The 17,706-nt window shown below is 33.1% G+C and overlaps 11 protein-coding genes and 1 pseudogene across 12 annotated transcripts, besides 2 other annotated features; 7 read left to right on the forward strand and 5 right to left on the reverse strand.

Annotated features, from left to right (window-relative positions):
• Nucleotides 1-89: part of a mobile genetic element that runs on past the window's edge.
• A 568-nt stretch (nt 90-657) lies between these two features.
• On the reverse strand, nt 658-1,888 carry TVAGG3_0492510 (auxin efflux carrier component 1B-related family; the record flags this gene model as incomplete). The annotated part of the gene is made up of 1 exon (XM_001323817.1): nt 741-1,847. One exon carries the CDS (start codon nt 1,845-1,847, stop codon nt 741-743), a length of 1,107 nt encoding a protein of 368 aa, XP_001323852.1.
• A 1,030-nt stretch (nt 1,889-2,918) lies between these two features.
• TVAGG3_0492520 (proteasome regulatory particle assembly) lies at nt 2,919-3,440 on the reverse strand (the record flags this gene model as incomplete). The annotated part of the gene is made up of 1 exon (XM_001323816.1): nt 2,919-3,440. One exon carries the CDS (start codon nt 3,438-3,440, stop codon nt 2,919-2,921), a length of 522 nt encoding a protein of 173 aa, XP_001323851.1.
• A 1,498-nt stretch (nt 3,441-4,938) lies between these two features.
• On the reverse strand, nt 4,939-5,617 carry TVAGG3_0492530 (RNA polymerase II transcription regulator recruiting protein; the record flags this gene model as incomplete). The annotated part of the gene is made up of 1 exon (XM_001323815.2): nt 5,000-5,617. The coding sequence occupies one exon, from the start codon at nt 5,615-5,617 to the stop codon at nt 5,000-5,002; it is 618 nt and encodes a 205-aa protein (XP_001323850.1).
• Nucleotides 5,618-6,823: 1,206 nt separating this feature from the next.
• Nucleotides 6,824-7,076, forward strand: TVAGG3_0492540 (protein of unknown function, DUF4106 family; the record flags this gene model as incomplete). The annotated part of the gene is made up of 1 exon (XM_001323814.2): nt 6,824-7,076. A coding segment is annotated over one exon (253 nt), but the record flags the coding sequence as incomplete, so codon positions are not given.
• A 449-nt stretch (nt 7,077-7,525) lies between these two features.
• Nucleotides 7,526-8,468, forward strand: TVAGG3_0492550 (protein of unknown function, DUF4106 family; the record flags this gene model as incomplete). The annotated part of the gene is made up of 1 exon (XM_051236257.1): nt 7,526-8,468. A coding segment is annotated over one exon (943 nt), but the record flags the coding sequence as incomplete, so codon positions are not given.
• Nucleotides 8,469-9,115: 647 nt separating this feature from the next.
• Nucleotides 9,116-17,706: part of a mobile genetic element that runs on past the window's edge.
• TVAGG3_0492570 (protein of unknown function, DUF4106 family) lies at nt 9,896-10,162 on the forward strand (the record flags this gene model as incomplete). Its single annotated transcript, XM_051236258.1, has 1 exon — nt 9,896-10,162. One exon carries the CDS (start codon nt 9,896-9,898, stop codon nt 10,160-10,162), a length of 267 nt encoding a protein of 88 aa, XP_051094082.1.
• On the forward strand, nt 12,176-12,709 carry TVAGG3_0492580 (protein of unknown function, DUF4106 family; the record flags this gene model as incomplete). The annotated part of the gene is made up of 1 exon (XM_051236259.1): nt 12,176-12,709. The coding sequence occupies one exon, from the start codon at nt 12,176-12,178 to the stop codon at nt 12,707-12,709; it is 534 nt and encodes a 177-aa protein (XP_051094083.1).
• Nucleotides 14,497-14,769, forward strand: TVAGG3_0492590 (Poxvirus D5 protein-like family; the record flags this gene model as incomplete). Its single annotated transcript, XM_051236260.1, has 1 exon — nt 14,497-14,769. The coding sequence occupies one exon, from the start codon at nt 14,497-14,499 to the stop codon at nt 14,767-14,769; it is 273 nt and encodes a 90-aa protein (XP_051094084.1).
• Nucleotides 14,804-15,120, forward strand: TVAGG3_0492600 (protein of unknown function, DUF4108 family; the record flags this gene model as incomplete). The annotated part of the gene is made up of 1 exon (XM_051236261.1): nt 14,804-15,120. A coding segment is annotated over one exon (317 nt), but the record flags the coding sequence as incomplete, so codon positions are not given.
• TVAGG3_0492610 lies at nt 15,240-15,692 on the reverse strand (annotated as a pseudogene). Its single transcript has one exon. A coding segment is annotated over exon 1 (453 nt).
• On the forward strand, nt 16,155-16,601 carry TVAGG3_0492620 (protein of unknown function, DUF4106 family; the record flags this gene model as incomplete). Its single annotated transcript, XM_051236262.1, has 1 exon — nt 16,155-16,601. One exon carries the CDS (start codon nt 16,155-16,157, stop codon nt 16,599-16,601), a length of 447 nt encoding a protein of 148 aa, XP_051094086.1.
• TVAGG3_0492630 (KilA, N-terminal/APSES-type HTH, DNA-binding family) lies at nt 16,617-17,456 on the reverse strand (the record flags this gene model as incomplete). The annotated part of the gene is made up of 1 exon (XM_051236263.1): nt 16,617-17,456. One exon carries the CDS (start codon nt 17,454-17,456, stop codon nt 16,617-16,619), a length of 840 nt encoding a protein of 279 aa, XP_051094087.1.

Here is a 17,706-nt window from a genome sequence, read left to right on the forward strand (position 1 = left end):
TATGCTATATAATATAATAAACATATAATAGTATCATTCTTTCAATTATTTGAAGAGAAAACCGAAAAAATCTATTTTCGGTCTATAACAGTCGAGAACGGTTTTAACAAAAATAAGAATATTGAATTTATTTGAAATTTGAATATATTTTAGACTGTTGATTCTAAAATACCAAATTCTGATTGCATTTTTGATAACTCTTCACTTTTATCAGAAAAAGAAATTACTCTGTAATTGATTGATATGAACAGTATATGAATGATTTTGGTTAAGTGGATAATTTTAATGAAAAGTGACATCAAATCTTACAATCAAAAAAGCTCTCAATGGATAGTTTCCTAATTAAATAACTTTATTTAAAAACATTTGATGTGTAGTTTGTTTCCCATTCATAAAGTCAAAATCCTTCAAACCTTTGAATAAAATTTTCTTTCTTCCGAAGAAGTATACATTATTGGTAGTCATTTGATTAAAATTATAGGTTTACTCTCTTTGTACAATAGTGCGATAACTCTATTATTATTTTTAAGTAGAGGATTGTTGATTTCGCCAATTATAATGATTCTTTTATACTAACATCAAACAGCTGATAAGTAATTCATTATTTCTGCTTAAGTTAATAGGTATAATATAAATTCATGAATTATTCCATTCAGATCTGGATTATCTTCGAGTTAAATAAAATATTTATGATTTGAAAAAGGATAGTTTTTATGGGATAGATATAAAACATTTATTAATTAAGCGAGTAGATGTAATTCATTGAAAACAGTAATCCAAATTAAAAATACTGGGAGACACAAGATATTTGACCAAAAGAAAGTAAATGAAGATGCTTGGAGACCATGGCCACTGTTAATTGCCATAACGTAGCCTGTTAATCCGGTTGGTAAAGCGTGAATCATGCAACAAACTCTTGCTGTAACAGAATCGAAGCCAATTAACCATGACCAGAAAGCACTGATTAGTGGCATGAAAATAAAATGAATGATCAAATATGAGCCAACTTCAAGCCAATTACATCCAAAGAAAGGATGATCGGACATAAATACGCCAATCGTAAATAAGCCGGTTGCCATAACACTATTCTCTAAAAATGTAGTGAAAGTAAGGATAAAACTTGGAATTACTAATCCTGTGGCGGACCAAACAATTCCAAGGATTGTACATACGAGCATTGGTGTAACAACGACGAATATAATCTGTTTCCATAATGGTATTGTCTGTGTTTGGATGGTTGGATGACGTTTTTCTTCTTCTTCGTCATGATCTTCATGTATTCCCTCGGAATGTTCAACACCATCCATTTCCATGCCATCATCTGATTGCTGATTGTCGTGTTGATCTTCATCTGAGGAAGTTGATTGTTGATTTTGTTCGCGATGATGGTTACTGATTACAAGTAGAGAATGAATTGGTGGTTCTATGATAAAGTGCACAATTCCGGCGATAACTGGTATGTATTGATATTCTGCGCCCCATAAGATTCTGACCATCGGACAAGCAAAGTAAACAAAGTTAACATAAGCAAAGGAGAAGATTCCATCAAGAAACTGCTTAAATTTGTCCTTAAATGGAAAAGCAAAGCAAACGATTAAAAGTAAAACATGAATCGATATTTCGCTAAGTAATGAATTTAAAAGTGGATACCAAACCTTTGCCTCAAGTTTATGTGTTGCTATCTCTTTAAAAAGCATGGCTGGTATAGAAATTAAATATACCGTTCTTCGAATAGAAGAAATATCTATTACGCTAAAATATCTTAATTTTCCTAATAGGTATCCGATCGCTATTAATACCATCAGAACAAGATTGATCTGAAATGCATCTAGATAGCTTAATTTCATTAAAATTTTTGACACCCATCCCCATTAAATTTTTAAAATAGGATAATAATTAATGGTAAGGGTTTCGTTTTGCTAAAATTGTCACTTTTATAGCATATTTGTTTTTGGATGTTTTGCGAAACCAAAAAAAAAAACTATGATATACAATGTGTGTGTAAAGAAAATACTTTATTTACTAGTTAAAAAATCATTTGGTATTGATCAAGTTATTTTTTCTGGATAAGATATTATATGGATAATTGGATAGAAAATACAATTATATAATCTTGTACCTGGTTTAATTAAGCTAATTGTCATCAGAAACTTGTAATTTTTATGAATTTCAGATTTTCTTTTCATTACTGCTTTTCTTAATAGGTCAAGTTCTTATTTACGTTATAAAGTATGATATTTTTGCTATCGGTTTCGCAATTTTGACACAATAGCAAGAGGGTTCTATAAGCATTATTATCAACGTAGAATCTGAATATCATATCAGAAAATGTCGCAAATCTGATATTTACCCGACCAAATAGCAAAAATAATTGAATACTTTTCGCGAAAACTTTAAAAATCGATAAAAATATGAAATATAGATATTAAAGAGACTTTTTATATAATATTTATAAAGATTTTCCAAAAATATGATACCGCAAAATTAAAAAAGTGACGTCTTGAGTGGAGTCAAAGGTCGAAATTGCTAGCTAAATGTTTTTTTAGCGAAATTGCGTATTGTACGTTTTTTTCGCAAAACGAAACCCTTATTAATGGCAATTTTAGAATCGATCATAAAATTAAATTGTAAAAATTTGAAAAGTGTAAATTATTACAATTTTCAATCGTCCTAGTCACTTTTTCATCGAAGAAAGTTATTCAATAATTTTAAAACCTTCCTTTAAGAATTGACATTTGCACCATGTGAAACAAGAAGTTCAACTATTTCTTTTCTATTTATCATTATTGCATGTTGAAGAGCAGTTTTTCCTTGATTATCCTTTTCATTGATATTTGCTCCATATGATATAAGAAGTTCCGCTATTTCTTTGGTCTTATTACGTACAGCAGAATGAAGATTGATTTCTCCAACTTTATCTATATTCCTGAAATTTGATCCATATGTGAGAAGAAACTCAGTTTTTCTTGACTATTATTGTGTGCTACCAGATGAGGAGCTGTGTTCCCTTGATTATCCTTTTCATTGATATTTGCGCCATGTGAAATAAGAAATTCAGCAGTTTCTCTACTATTATGTTGTGCTGCATAATGAAGAGCAGTTTGTCCATCATTATCTTTATCATTGATATTTGCACCATGTGAAATAAAAAGTTCAGTAATTTTAATACTATTAATAAGCGCTGAAATATGAAAAGCAGTTTGTCCACTATCATTCTTTTCATTGACATTTGCACCAAGTGAAAGGAAATATTCGCAAAGAATATTAAACATTGCTGAATAAACAAAACACTTGTGAAGATCATTAGTTTGATCAAAATAAACAAGAAATGATTCAAGATTATTGAAATTCCCACAATGTTTTAAATCGATCTCTATATTGAACTCATTGTTCAAGTACGTTACAAAATCGATAATATGTGATATGATTGCATATTTCATACATTCTTTATCTGGTTTTTAATATTTCAAACATTCATTAAATATTTCTTGATTCCTTCCTAAAAATGAAAGCCTAAGACAGGTTTGAGTAATTCTTAAATATTCAAATTCAGTTCTTAATAACTTGAAACAATTTACCGCTCCATGATAACAACATAATTCAAGTAAAAAACTTGCAAGTTGTTGATATTCATTAAAGCTCTCTCTTTCGATAAATGAGCTGAATATTTCTTTGTCATCATGCATAATTGTGCTGTGAATTATATTTTCTGTATGAAAATCTGCATTTGTCATTGAAAATCCTTCGAAATCAGGCAAGTCTATTTCTATTCCATATTCTATATAAAATAAGTAGTGAACAAAAATTTGAATGTTTCTGACCTCTTTTACATGATATTCATCATATAATATTTGTTTCGCAAGTTTCAAATATGACTTTGAATAACGGTAATTGTATGGTATTATATTTAAAATGTCTCATATAATATTTGTGGGTTCATGTTTCTTTGAATCAATAAGATTTGATTTGATCAATTTGTAAATCAAGTTCAATTCTTCTTCTTTTTCTGAATGTAACTGATATAATGTTTTATATAAATCGATGTAGTATGCATACTTACTTCTCAATTCAAAGTATTTATTTGAGTGAACATCTTGCTCACACATAAAAATTAAAAAATTAAATGAATTACAATAAATGTAGTTGCATTTAACTATATAATACATTTATTGTAATTCATTAGTGGAAAAACTTATAATGTTACAGATGTGGAAAACAAGCTCCAAAAAATATTTTGCAAGTCCACCAAAAGTCTACTATTCATTCGAATTTGCGGGAAAGGGTTTTACATATTTAAGTCACGAAAACACTCCAAAATTTATAGTTGTTTATCAAAAAAATTATTTGAAATCTAATCTTGAAAAGAAATAGATATGGCATACTATGCACTGATAAAGTAAGATGATGCAAAAATTTGCCTTGAAATATATGAAGATATCCTTGTCCATAAAATTAGTTGTTATCTTTTGAAGACATATTAAAGTTTTATTTATCCTCACACTAGCATTTCATTTGCCGAATATGAAATGCAATTTTATTAGTAAATTTGATCCTTCTTATAATTATTTATCAATTCCAGGCTGAATTGTCCAAAGTACAGTATCAGCACATGTAGTTAAGGTTATTATTATGGATGTTTTCCATTTCGATAATGAATCTTTAGGAAAATATGAAAAGTTAAAAGCCATGAGAATATAGCATTAGAAAAAACCATCTGATAGATATATCGATCCTTAATTGTGAGCCGAATTTGACGACACCTAAATTACAGATATCATTACTCTTGAAGCATTAAATTAAGTTGATTCTGAACAAGTGAAATAAAAATAATTATTTAATTTAACATTATATGGTAATTCATTGACCAAATATGAAAATCAAAGATTTATATACTATGGTAAACTTAAAGAATAATAGCGTTGGTTTCCTTGGTAAATAAAATATACAAATATACGTTTATTGAAACAGATTTAAACAAAGCAAATGGTAAAATAGTACTCTATTGCAGCATAAATGGCTGAACACTTTCAGACCGGAATCTAACAGTTGTTGGGAATACCAACTTAGCGATTGGACTTGCCGTTGGTAAGTTATTATCGAATGTTGAAATTGGCGGGAGGATCGGCTTTTGTTTGATCGCGAAATTTTCTGGTGGTGCCGTAGTCGATACTACCTTAACTGGTCTTTGTGGTAAAGGTGCTGGTACTTTGTCAGTCTTTTGAGATTTAAATGTATTGAAGTTAGATTTTTGACTCTGATTGAATCTAGCCTTAACATAAGTGTACCATCTATTTTTAAGGTTATTCTCGCTTCTTCCATCGAAGAATTTAGCGATTGTTGTCCATTGAGGCCCATGCTCAATATATTTTTCCGCAAGAAGTTGATCTTCCTCGTGAGACCATGGGCCGTTCTTGTTTGAAGGAGATAAGTAGTTTACCCACCTATCGCGGCATTGCCTAGCAGTCATTCCTGGAAGTTGCTCTGCAACAGCAATCCAAGTTTCGAAAGGCTGTTGGAACATAATTTTTGTTAAAAGAGCATCTTCCTGAGGTGAAAATAGTTTCCTCATCTTTTTAGGCTTGGCTGTACTGGTGTCATTAAACTGCTCTTCGCTCATCAATAATTTTAGATATATAGAAAGCGGCTCTCAAATTTCTGAAATCACTCACAATTCCAAATCATAACTTCGTTAAGAAGCTAAAAAATGCTCTACTATATGTATGTGTTATGTTCATGTAAAAATTAAAGAAATAATCAACGTTACGAATTTATACTTCAGAAATATTTGTCTCTCAAATTATATTTTCAGGTGTTAATTGAATGAGTCTATAAGAAAATTTTCCCAAGTATGTTATTGATCCATTCATTGTAAGCTATACAATTGCAACGATTCGTTATCAACAGTTTATGACGAAAAAATAATAAACATTTTTTCAGAGCATTATTTTCAAAACCACCTTCTTCAGAATTATTGAAAATAGTGAGCGAATGTTTGAAATTGATATTAATGGATTTGATTCAGGACATGAAACTGATCCATAATGCCCAGTGCAAATGTATAATTAGATTAAAATTTTCGTGTTTGAAAAAAAAGCTGGAATCATTAACCTATAAAACACTAAATTTTTGGCTGACTTTTTGGGATCTTATTGTTTTCAAAAGATGTGGCCTATATCTTTGATAAATCAGTGTGGATTAATGATAAAGTTTTGAATTAATAACGAAATCTATTGCTACAGGTTTGATTTACAAATTTTAGATGAAAGTTACTTTTGTCATTATCTTAACCTAATTTAACAATACGATAGTCATATCTAATTCATTTCAAACTATTGATTTTTTGTGAGGCAATTTTGCAATTCAATTATTTCCCCTATTTTAACTCAAATATGGGGGGTAATGATAAGTAAACACGATTTTAAAATTTCGAGTATAAATTATGGGTTCTAATACGTTGAGAATCTTTTACCCAAAATCAGGTCAGGTCAGTGGGGCTTCCAGGCGCGTTGCGCCCTCTAGCCCATAAGAAATTTTGCCCAAGACCCAAGAGGAGGACCGAACCCCAGCCGACCAGCCGTTGACTTTTTTGTAGAGCACTCAAAATAGTATAACTTTGTCCGGACAAGTAAAGGTCTATCGTCGCTACAGGAAAAGTTACAGGCGTTCCAAGGAAGTATACTTTGAGAAGCCTTTTCTCCATTTTAAAACAAGATAGGACCGTTATTTTACAAAACTGACAACACTTTGACCGAGTAGTTTTTTGTGCTGAACAAAAAGTGTCATATAAACATCTATCAAAAACCGCTTTTTTACTTCACTTAAAATGCCACGTAAGCTACGTAAGAATATACGTAAGAGGAAGGGAGCATTGAAACATCCAATAGTAAAACTGACACCACAACAACAGTTGCAACAACAAATGATGAATGACCCCACTATGTTGCAACAAATGTCAAGCAACCCTATGCTTTTAAACCGAGTTATTGGTGCACAGAGTGGAGGTTTAAGAGCGGCACTTTTAGCGAAAATGGCAGGCTATGGTGGAGCTGCAGACGGAACAGCTTATAACCCTCAAAGTCAAATGAATTTGAGTTCACTCAAAAATCAAATAACAGATGTCAAAAAGTCAAACATAGACATACAGAAACAAATAAGTGAAAACGAAAAGAAACTAGAATATGACAGACACACAAAGAAACTCAATGAATTAAACGTAGAGAAAAAGAAGAAAGAAGAACAACTGAAAGAACTAAGTACAGAGGAATATGCGAAAAAAGTGTCAGAAAAAGCAGCAGAAGTAGCAAAAATGGAACAAGATGTTATAAATTTGAAAAACCATACTACTCAATATAAAGTACTGAAAGATGAAGAGATAAAACAAAAAGCCCTGAAGACATATATGGATAGCGATGAGTATAAAAAAGAAGTTGAAGCAAATGTAAAGGCAGAAAAACTTTTACAGTTGCAAAACCAAACCGTACAGTATGAAAACTTAGCACAAGAAAGTAAAAATAACGACGCAGCCATGCAAAAGGCAATGAAAAGCGCAGAATATATAAAAGCTAATAATGACTGGTTAGATGCCCAAGCCAACGCTAAAGCAGCCCAACTTATAGGGTCAATAAGGACAAAAATACAAGCGGATGAAGACAGTTCAAATGAAGCTTTAATGAATGCTGACTTTAAGAATGCCTTCGAAGCTCTTCATAGTAAGGTGAAACTAGTGAACGACTTCTCATCTGGAAAGAAACTGAAGTCTGAAGGTTTCGACAAAGAGTTAAGAGAAGTAGCACAAAATATGACGAAAATAACAGATGCAGCAACGAGACAGGCAGTTCAAAGTGCCTATGACGCCGTTAGAGCAACTGTTGTGGAAAGTCAAGAAAAAGAGTTACAACAGACCAAAACAGACCTAGTAAATGCTTTCTTAAGAACGAAAAGTCAGGTAGGACATTATGCTGCAGATGGAACATATGTGCCAGCTGGTGGAACTTATATACCAGCTGGTGGAACTTATATACTAGCTAGTGGAACTTATATACCACCAAACCCTCCAAGAGAAGCACCTGCACCAGGACTACCTAAAACATTTACATCGTCACATGGACACAGACACAGGCATGCACCAAAACAACAACAACAACCAACAGTTCAAAATCCAGCACCACAACCAACAGTTCAAAACACTACACAACAACCAACAGTTCAAAACCCTGCACAACAACAACCACAAACAGAGCAAGGACATAAAAGAAGTAGAGAACAAGGAAACCAAGAATTCTTAAAAATGCTTAAGGAAGATTATGGTTACCCAGATACTCTTGACTTTAGTGACAGATATAAAGAAGCTATTAAAAAGTTCAAGGAAGGAAATACTGACCCGAACCTATTTAGCTTTATGGTTCAGCACCAAATGGGATATAATTTCAAACCTGGAAAATACAAGCTCGCTAAGGGATATGATTTAATAGCATATCATCCAAATGACATGGATGAATTTACTCCGAGATATTTGATGTCAGAGCTAAATGATAATTCAACTCTCTTCATGAAACGCGTAAAAAATAGAGACGGAACGAAAGAAGAAAGGTTTATGAGTCCGGATGACTTAGATAGGGAACTTTTTAAAAACGGTCTCGGAATATATGAAATGCCAGCAGATGAGGTACAAGAAACTCAACAGGAAGAAGTTCAGATACAACCAGACATGGAAGAAATAGTTCAGCAACAACAGCTAGAAGAGCCTGAAGGAAACGAACAAGTTCCTCCTTTGGAAACTAACTTCACAGAACTAGATGAAGATTTGGAACAGCCGAAAAATCTTGACCCTCAACAAGACTATGAGGTGAATATGGAATCTTTCCAAGAGTCTAAGAAAAATTCGGCTGACAGAGTAGAAGAATATCGAAAAATGTTCACCGACATACAAAAGACTCCAACATCAGATGAACATATTCAGCATAGAATGGAAGTACTGAAAGAAAATGTACGCAAATACAATAATTCTTTTTACTTACGACCATATAACGTTCAATCTTTGGCTGAACTCGGTGAAAATAAAAGGTTAAATTTCAACAAAACATATAGAAATGAAACATTGTTTAAAGTTCATTCAGAACCTAGCCAATATGGAAACAAACCTACTTTTGTTTCTGCAGACTATGGAACTACAATGAGATGGGGTCATAAAGCTAATCCGGATAGGTGGTTCATAAACTTACAACCTCAATTCCAAGAAGTTGTAGACGCAATGGAAGTGAATGGTGAACCAGATATAGCTGGTATTTTCAGCGCGGCTTTAATGCCATTGAAAGATATGAAAGATGCAGATATTTTGGACCAGTATGAAATGAACATGGCTGAGGGAAATATAACACCTGACGTTCTAGAACATTTATCTCAAAGAACTACACAGAACCATAGAGATGGTATATTTGGTGAAGAGTTTAGAAAGCAAGTTAGGGAGAGAGAAGGAAGAGAACCTATTGTACATGACCTTGCAAACGAAAGTTTGCAAAATGTCATAAAAACTTACTTTGCAGACAATGAACCGAGAATGGATGAATATTTAAGAAAACTCAAATGGACAGTACCAAATGAAATGTTAGTATTGAAAAACATGTTCCTTGACAAAATAAAACCAACTACAGAAATAAATGACGCAAGACTGAAACATTGGGTAAAAGCTTTCCCATTCACAAAAGATATTATTGGTAACATGGAAAGAAAACCAGAATGGCTACAAAAACATATATTTGGAAACGAGCTTATTCCATATGGACAAGCTCTGTTTGAAGAGCTTGAACCGGAAACTCAGGAAAGAGTCATGCAAACAATACGCGAAGACTCAAATACAAACTATGACAAAATCTTTCTAGGATATAGGTTACCTGAGATGGGCGACCAGAGCCCAAAGGCAAAAAGGACATGGGAAATTTACAACATACTAGGTGAACATGAGGCAAAGATGCAACAACTTGAAGCAGAGGGCAAGTTACCAAAAGCGACACCAAAGAAGAAGAGAAGAGTAGAACAAAGTGAAAGTAGTGAAGAAGTAACTTCATCTAGTGAAAGTAGTGGCAATGAAGGAAAAAGAAGAGTTAAAAACTCAGTCAGGAAGAAAGTAAAGCTTGGTACGAGTGGGTTCTATTATGACATATAAATCCAACTATTCTATATTTTTACCCATATGAAATGTACGCCGCGCAGAATATAACGCCAACAGTTTTGGATGCCATGAACGGAAATGTTTCCGAATGGTATAACGAATGCGACAATGCCATTAGAAGGTCAGAAATAGTTCCTGGAACTTACGAATATACAACTGCTGTTTCTTATGGAAACGTAGGTGAGTTGGAGAAGGTTCTTCAACAACAGTAGATATTGCTTGCGACAGGTTTCATATTATTTCTATTGACAACTCATTCTTATACGTGGAACAAGACATTGAAATAAAACCTTCTGCCAAGTTGTCTGACAAGAAAGGTTGCAATGGAATTTTCTATGTCGGATACCAATATGCTCCAGAAGTTTTCATGGGATATAAGATATATTCTAACTCTGACTTAGTTCAAACAGTAACATGGGCAAACTATGAATGGTTCGCTTTGAGAAACTCAGTACAACCACAAGCTAGAGAACAAACAGACCAATATGCAACTATTGAGAAAATAAGAAGACTTGACCCTAACGTTCCAGGAGTTTATGTTGACCTTTCTGGACAAACTGCAGCAGCAGTAACCAAAGTAAAACTGAAACTTAGAGTTCCTTTGTCATCTTTCCTCATCTTCAGGTTTTTAAGATACTTGCCAAACTGGGCAGGAAAAATTTCTATCGAACTTACTCCAAGCAAAAATAACTTAGTCATTGCACCAACACAAGACCCATTCACTCTTACAGACGTAAAGGGAACAAATAAAACGTCATTCGCCGAATTTTGCAAAGACAAAGTTGACTTAGACTTTGGTTTCTCAAACCTCAACACTGAAGTAAACTATTATTTCAATGCTGCTGGAGATGCTTGGGACCCAGTTAAGTTCACATGCGAAAAATTTGAATGCAAGAGAATAGAAAGCAGACTTGCAGTCTATATGTTGGACCCAGATATTTCAAATGCTTTAGCTGCCAAATATATTGCAGTTCCACTTATGTTCCCTATACACCAAATATCTGTCAAAGACTTTGCAGGTGAAGTTGGAAACCAAAGTGCTGACCCAGGTGCAAGAACAGATATTGCTTTAACAACTGCAATGAAACATGCAGATACTATGTTTGTACTGTTCAGACGAACTATAAATGACTATTCTTGTTTCTACAACCCTGGTATTAAATATCATATAAACATAGATGGCAAATATTATCCAAGAGAAGAATATTCTACAGTTGAGGATATGAGGTCATACAACTTGACATTAGATGCTATGAACTTTAACAACAACTTCACAACAACTATTAACCCTGAAATGCAAAGTTCTATTATGCCATATGTGAAAGTATGGACTCATACAGGAGGTCAAAAAACTCAATATACAAATGGAGACCGTTCAAACTTTTGGCTTGGCATTCCATTTGCTGACTCAGAAGACTTTATGGGTGGTATTTCAACTGTTGGTACAGTTCAAATACAATATACTGGTGACAGAGACGGTCCAGATGAATTGAGAGCAAAGAAGTTTACAAAACCAATAGCACTTTTCACGGAAGATGCTCTTTTGAAGATTCGTTCGATGAAACCTGCTGGAGCTCCTCAGATTGGCATAACGACAGCTTCCATCGAGCAGATTTTGGCAGCAGGTCAGTAAGTTGTTCTTGAACTGACTTCTCTCCGTCAAATATTGACAGTACGCCAGTTTTGACATAATATTGTATTATAAACTTTCCTTTAGTAATATCTGTAAGTTTTGAAGTTATTTTTTGTCTGCTTCAAGAACTTTCACCATTTCAGTTATACCAACTTTCTTTGCTTTATGAAAATATTTAGGTTCAGCAAAGACTGCTATTCTATAACATTTTCCATTGTTGTGTAAAGAACTATTCTGTCAATGTATTTGTATTGTTTGTGAGTATAAACTTTGTTCTGCTTCAATTCAATAAGATATCCGAATACGTCCATCTTTTTATTCTAAGTAAAATGTCATTTCCGAAAAATAGAAGCGTAAGTGTTTCAAAAGGTTTAATGGCGGTGGCAGATGTGAAGTTAAATTCACCAACTCAAACAAACAGTCAAAGTGTTGTTGTCAATGTCAAAGACAGAGATGTTGAAGTGGGGAAACCATACGAAGACGAAGATGGTATAACAATTGTTCCTGTAAAAGAACCAACATACCCTGAAGTTAGCAGAGACTTAAGTTCTGTTGCAGATATTCGAAACGACTACCAACAACTGAAAGACAAACTTCAAACTCAGGAGAAGATTTGTCAAGCTTTAAGTATAATGTTAAACTTGGTCGAACACAACCCTGTAAAAGTGAACTCATATGTCATTGCACCTCATGAAGTTTTGAAAGAACTATTGAAACTTTTGACAGAGGCAGACGATATAAACATCAAAGAAATAGAACCCGACATTGGTTGCTGTGGTGTTTCATATAATGTCATTGACAAGATATACGTTATGAAAGGAGGTGAAACGTTGAACTTAAAATATAGTTTCCCAGACGTTATAAAAATCTTTGACGACCACAACATTTCATTAAAGTTTATTTGCTAAGTAAATGGCAGAAGACATAATGGTTTATACTATTACGACTAAAAACCCTGAGTCATATAATTCTATAACAACAAACTTACAAAGTCCTCAAGGACGATATTGTATACTAACCTTAAACACAATGACGACTAAAGCCTGTTTTGCTCTTTTGACACCAGAAGACTTTATGTTGTGAATGGTAAAAATACTCCTTTGAAGATACTTACTCAGATATACCACCAACAGGTTTTGTTGACTTATTTAATACTTTAAGTACGGGTGTAACATGTGCTGCAACTAGAGCAGGTTTCATTATGTTTGGATGTCCGACTGAGTTTACAATAAACGATATGAGCTATAATACAAAACGTATTTCTGGTTTTTACTACCAACAGTTTCCTATAACAGGAAAAGGTGTCATACAAGGAATGTCTATTCCATTGACATTAAGCACACCAATTATTATTGTTTCAAACTTAGGTTCAAAGTGTTATTCGAATGTCGACAGAAACTACTATGACCAAAAGATACTTATGCGTATAAACAATACTTTCTCTGCTGGTTTGCCTATTGTTCATTCGAATGCAGAATTTTCAACCTTAGTGAACTCAAACACTTTGGCAAGTATAACGTTGACATTAGTTGACGCAAACTTTGTTCCTGTAAAACTTTTATGTCCTATGCATTTGTCAATGACGGCAGAAAGTTTCGAATTGGAAGATGCAACTGGTGAAAGTATTGTATTACAAGAACAACTTCAACAACAAATAGCTCAAGAACAACAAATGCAACAAATGGAACAACAAAGTCAAGAATAAAAAAAATATTATTTTTTTTATTTTTATAAAAATGTACAGAATAGATGTTTCAGATTTTTATGACTTCCAAGCATTCAGAAATATGTGTCCATTTCGAGACTATAACAAAGCAGTCGAGAATTTGAAACGTTTAGTCATTTATGTCGACTCTGCCCCAGAATGTTATGTCATGAAAGAATGGGATGTAGTCTTTAACAAACCTAAAGCGACAATAGTTTCAGAACAAGAATGTAGACAGAAACTTAAGAAAATAAAAGTTGTACAAGTTGGAATGAAGATGTTAGATGCTTGGATATCTTATTGTCAAAGTTAGAAGATTTTTCAGTTCGAGGTATAAAGTTTTATACACCTTCTCCAAACTTCTATTCTATTTCACTGGATATAAATATGAACAAGTAGAATGGAAAGAAAATATTATAGAAGCTTGGTTAGACCATGTCAAAGAAATTATATGCAATGGAAACGAAAGAGTCTATGAGTATATCTTATGTTGGTTTGCAAATATCTTACAACATCCAAGTGCTAAAAATGAAACTGCTCTCATTATAATTGGAAAACAAGGAACTGGTAAGAACACATTCTTTACAGATATCTTGTGCAAACTGTTAGAAGGTTATTCGAACCCTAATATGACAAACTTAGAAAACATCTGTGGCAAGTTTAACTCCTCAATAGAGAATATGAAACTTATAGTTTGCAATGAACTTCAAAGTATAGATACAACAAAAGTTTTGAACTCAGATGCTTTGAAGAGTCTTATAACAGACAAAGTTGGAGTTGTTGAAAGAAAGTATAAAGACCAAAGAGTTTGTGAAAATGTTGCAAACTTCATTATGGTTTCAAACAATGCTTCCGATGAAGTTAGAAAGTTCTGACAGAAGATATGTAGTTGTCAGAACGTCAGATTCTCATATGCAAGATACAGAATATTTTGACGACTTAGCAGAAACTTTGACATCTGACTTTTACACCCACTTGTTCTCATATTTCATGACATTAGATATTTCTAAGTTCAATCCAAGACAAATTCCACATACCGAAGAGAGACAAACATTGTTAGAAGCAAACAAGAGTGTATATGAACTGTTCATAGATGAAACTGACTTTGTGTCATTAGATGAAAGGTCATTGTACGATTCGTATAAACAATATTGTCAAGAATATGGTTATATGGCAGCGTCTAAACGTACATTCTTGGCAAATGTCAAAAGTCTTTTAGATGTTCAGAATGGTGTATATACAAAGAAAAATTTTTCTGAGTAAATTTAAAAAAATATTTTTTTATCCGATAGAAAAGATGACGAAATTCATCTCAGTAAACAAGTACATGTCAGGACTTAAAGAAGAACTAGACCCATTCACATATTTGAATGTTTACTTCTACCATTTTGAAAAGTCTTCATTCAGCAAAGTTTGGAACATCGAACCAGTTAAGTTTGCTATTGTGACTAAAAATGGTGCGAAATTTGAAGACTTAGACATAGAAGGTTTGTTAACAGTCAAAGAAAGTTTTGACAGAAGGTTCTCAAACCTTAAAGAAGGCAAAGCATACAAACTTGTTATACCTTATGAACCAAAGAAAGCAGACGACTATGAATATTATGAGTCTAAAGTGTGTAGAAGTTCAAGGTAAATTGGGTAAAAAGATTTTTAGAGTCTAAGCCAGTTGTTACTCCTAAAGAGAAGAGAACATTGACATTGACCAGAAATGTTCTAAAATAAAAATTTTATTTTTACATGTCAAATTTCTTTTTCTCTGGAACTGGTTCAGGTTCTTTCTTCTCTTTCTTCTACTTTCTTTTCTTTCTTTTCTCTCTTCTTCTTTTCTGGTGGAGTTATGTCAAATTTGGCGCAACCATATTTATGTAAAAGTTCTTTGTCTTTAATAGCTCTTCTATTCTGTTTTCTATTTCATCTTCAAGAACAGCGCATGTGTCTTCTTTGCATTCTAAGAACTTTTGTTGGACTTCATCTTTCCAATCGGCGTCATCTCTGTCAACAAGTCTGTCATTGACAAATTTTAAGACTGCTCTGCTTAATGTTTTATGGTTCTTGTCATATTCCCAGAAACAGAACTTTAGAACAAATTCACCTTTCTTGTTTACACTATGTAAGATTTTATGGTCGACAGATGTTTTGCTGTCAAAAAGTTTGTCTCGAATATAGATAGCGAAATCGCTAGACATTTTTCTAAAAGATAAAAATTTTAATTTTTCTAAAAATATGTTAGAAAAAAAGTTTGCTGACATTGACAAGAAATTTGAGAATGTTTTAACAAGAACAAGAGGAAGTTAGAAAATGCTCAGATAAAGCCTATACATGACAAGTTCTTATTTGCTCAGAATGGTATAACAGGTCTAATTGCACCACCTGGGTCGGGTAAGACTTTCACTTATCTTAAAATGGCTGCACAACAACAAGAACTAGATGAGAAGAACCCATTCTATGAGTTAGTTGTTATTTGTAGTACTTCTGGTCAATTTGACCAAACCGTCAATTCGTTCAAAGATATTATAAAAGAAGTCTAAGTTAGTATGTATAAAGGATACTGAGTTGTTAGATTGGATAAAGAAGTACCAAAGAAGAGTTTGAAGTATAATGCTATAAATGAGTATGTCAATTCGAAGTTTAAAGACCCAAATGAGGAAATGCAGAGAATATTAGAGAAGAAACACTTCAGAAACAAACAGAAAGAGATAGAATACATTTCGAAGAAATTGCAATCTTACGATTGGAAGACTTACCCTCATAGATGTCTTCTTATCTTAGATGATTTCGCCTCTCATCCTTTGTTAAAGAATAGAGAACAAGATATGTGTCGAATTCTTAAGAAGCTCAGACACTTTAACATTTCAGTTGTCATTTGTGTACAGACAGCCAAGAGTTTAAGTAAGGATGTAAAGAGAATACTTACTGATATCATACTTTTCCCCGGATTGTCCGAAGACGATTTCATGGAACTTATGAAAGAGTCCATGGCAGGTAAGTTTGACAGACATGAACTATGGGAGAAGTACAAAGTCATACAAGACCCTCATACTTCTTTCAGAATTCATATCTACGCAAACAAAGTTCAAATTGTAAAAAGTCAATAAAAATAAAGAGTTCATTTACTCTGCTTGTTTGAAGTTGTCAAAATACTCTGTTATTTTTTCCTTCAGTAGCGGTAAATCTTCTTTGAAGGTAAGTATTGTACAACCTTTCATATCATAGTGTGTTTGAGGTAACGTATCTTGAACTATTTGTTTCACATCTTCATTTGGGGTCATTGAAATCGGTAAGTTTTCGCGATAGAACCAATTTCTGTCAGATTTGTAAATCTTAGCAAGGTCGTAAAAGCTTTTGTTGTTTCTTCTGACTAAATGCAACATAACCATATCTCTGTCTTCTTCTTTCTCCAACTCTTCAGTATAAATCATATACTTATAACTCTTTTCCTTTCCTTTTGGTACCGAACGTGGTATTCTTTTCTGAATGCTTTTGTCTTTTGCTTCAAGCTTGTTTTCCATCTCTTCACGTTCTTGTCTATGAATTTCGTCAAGAAGTCTGTAAATATACCAAGCATAACGAGGCGAAGCCCACATTGCAACAGCATTTACAAGAAGTCTATGTACATAATATCCTCTCAAACCGTTTGGCAATTTTTCACGATTTTCATAGAGTTTTGGCGACTGGGGTTTTTTACCTACTCGCTGTTCTTCACTGTTTTCAGAAAAAAGTATGTCTCGCTGTGCTTCGCTCAAAAGTTCTTGTGTGCTTTGGTTCCTAAACCAGTCTTTAGGAAGCTTAGTATCTGGAGCATAACATGCTGTCAAAATACTTTGCATTTGGTACATATCGTCTTTGACCGAACAAATGAGACGGAGTTGTTTGTTAAACTGTATGTACTCATATTCTTCATTTATAGCTTCATGGACTATAACTGTTGTTGTGTTCTCTGTTGTTGACATTACTGTCTTTACATACAAAATAAAAAAAAATAAATAAAAATAAAACTAACTTTATTTTTTCTATCTTATGAAAATTCATGATTTTTGTGCTGAATTCAATAAAAATATATTTTAGGTGAAGCCCACATTGCAACAGCATTTACAAGAAGTCTATGTACATAATATCCTTTCAAACCAGGAGCCAAATTCTTGCGATTTTCGTACGGAATCTCTTCCCTCGGTTTTCCGAGGGAAGCAATCATATGAGGAA

The sequence above is a fragment of the Trichomonas vaginalis genome, chromosome II, assembly GCF_026262505.1.
Source record: "Trichomonas vaginalis G3 chromosome II, whole genome shotgun sequence".
In the NCBI taxonomy this organism is placed as follows: domain Eukaryota; phylum Parabasalia; order Trichomonadida; family Trichomonadidae; genus Trichomonas; species Trichomonas vaginalis.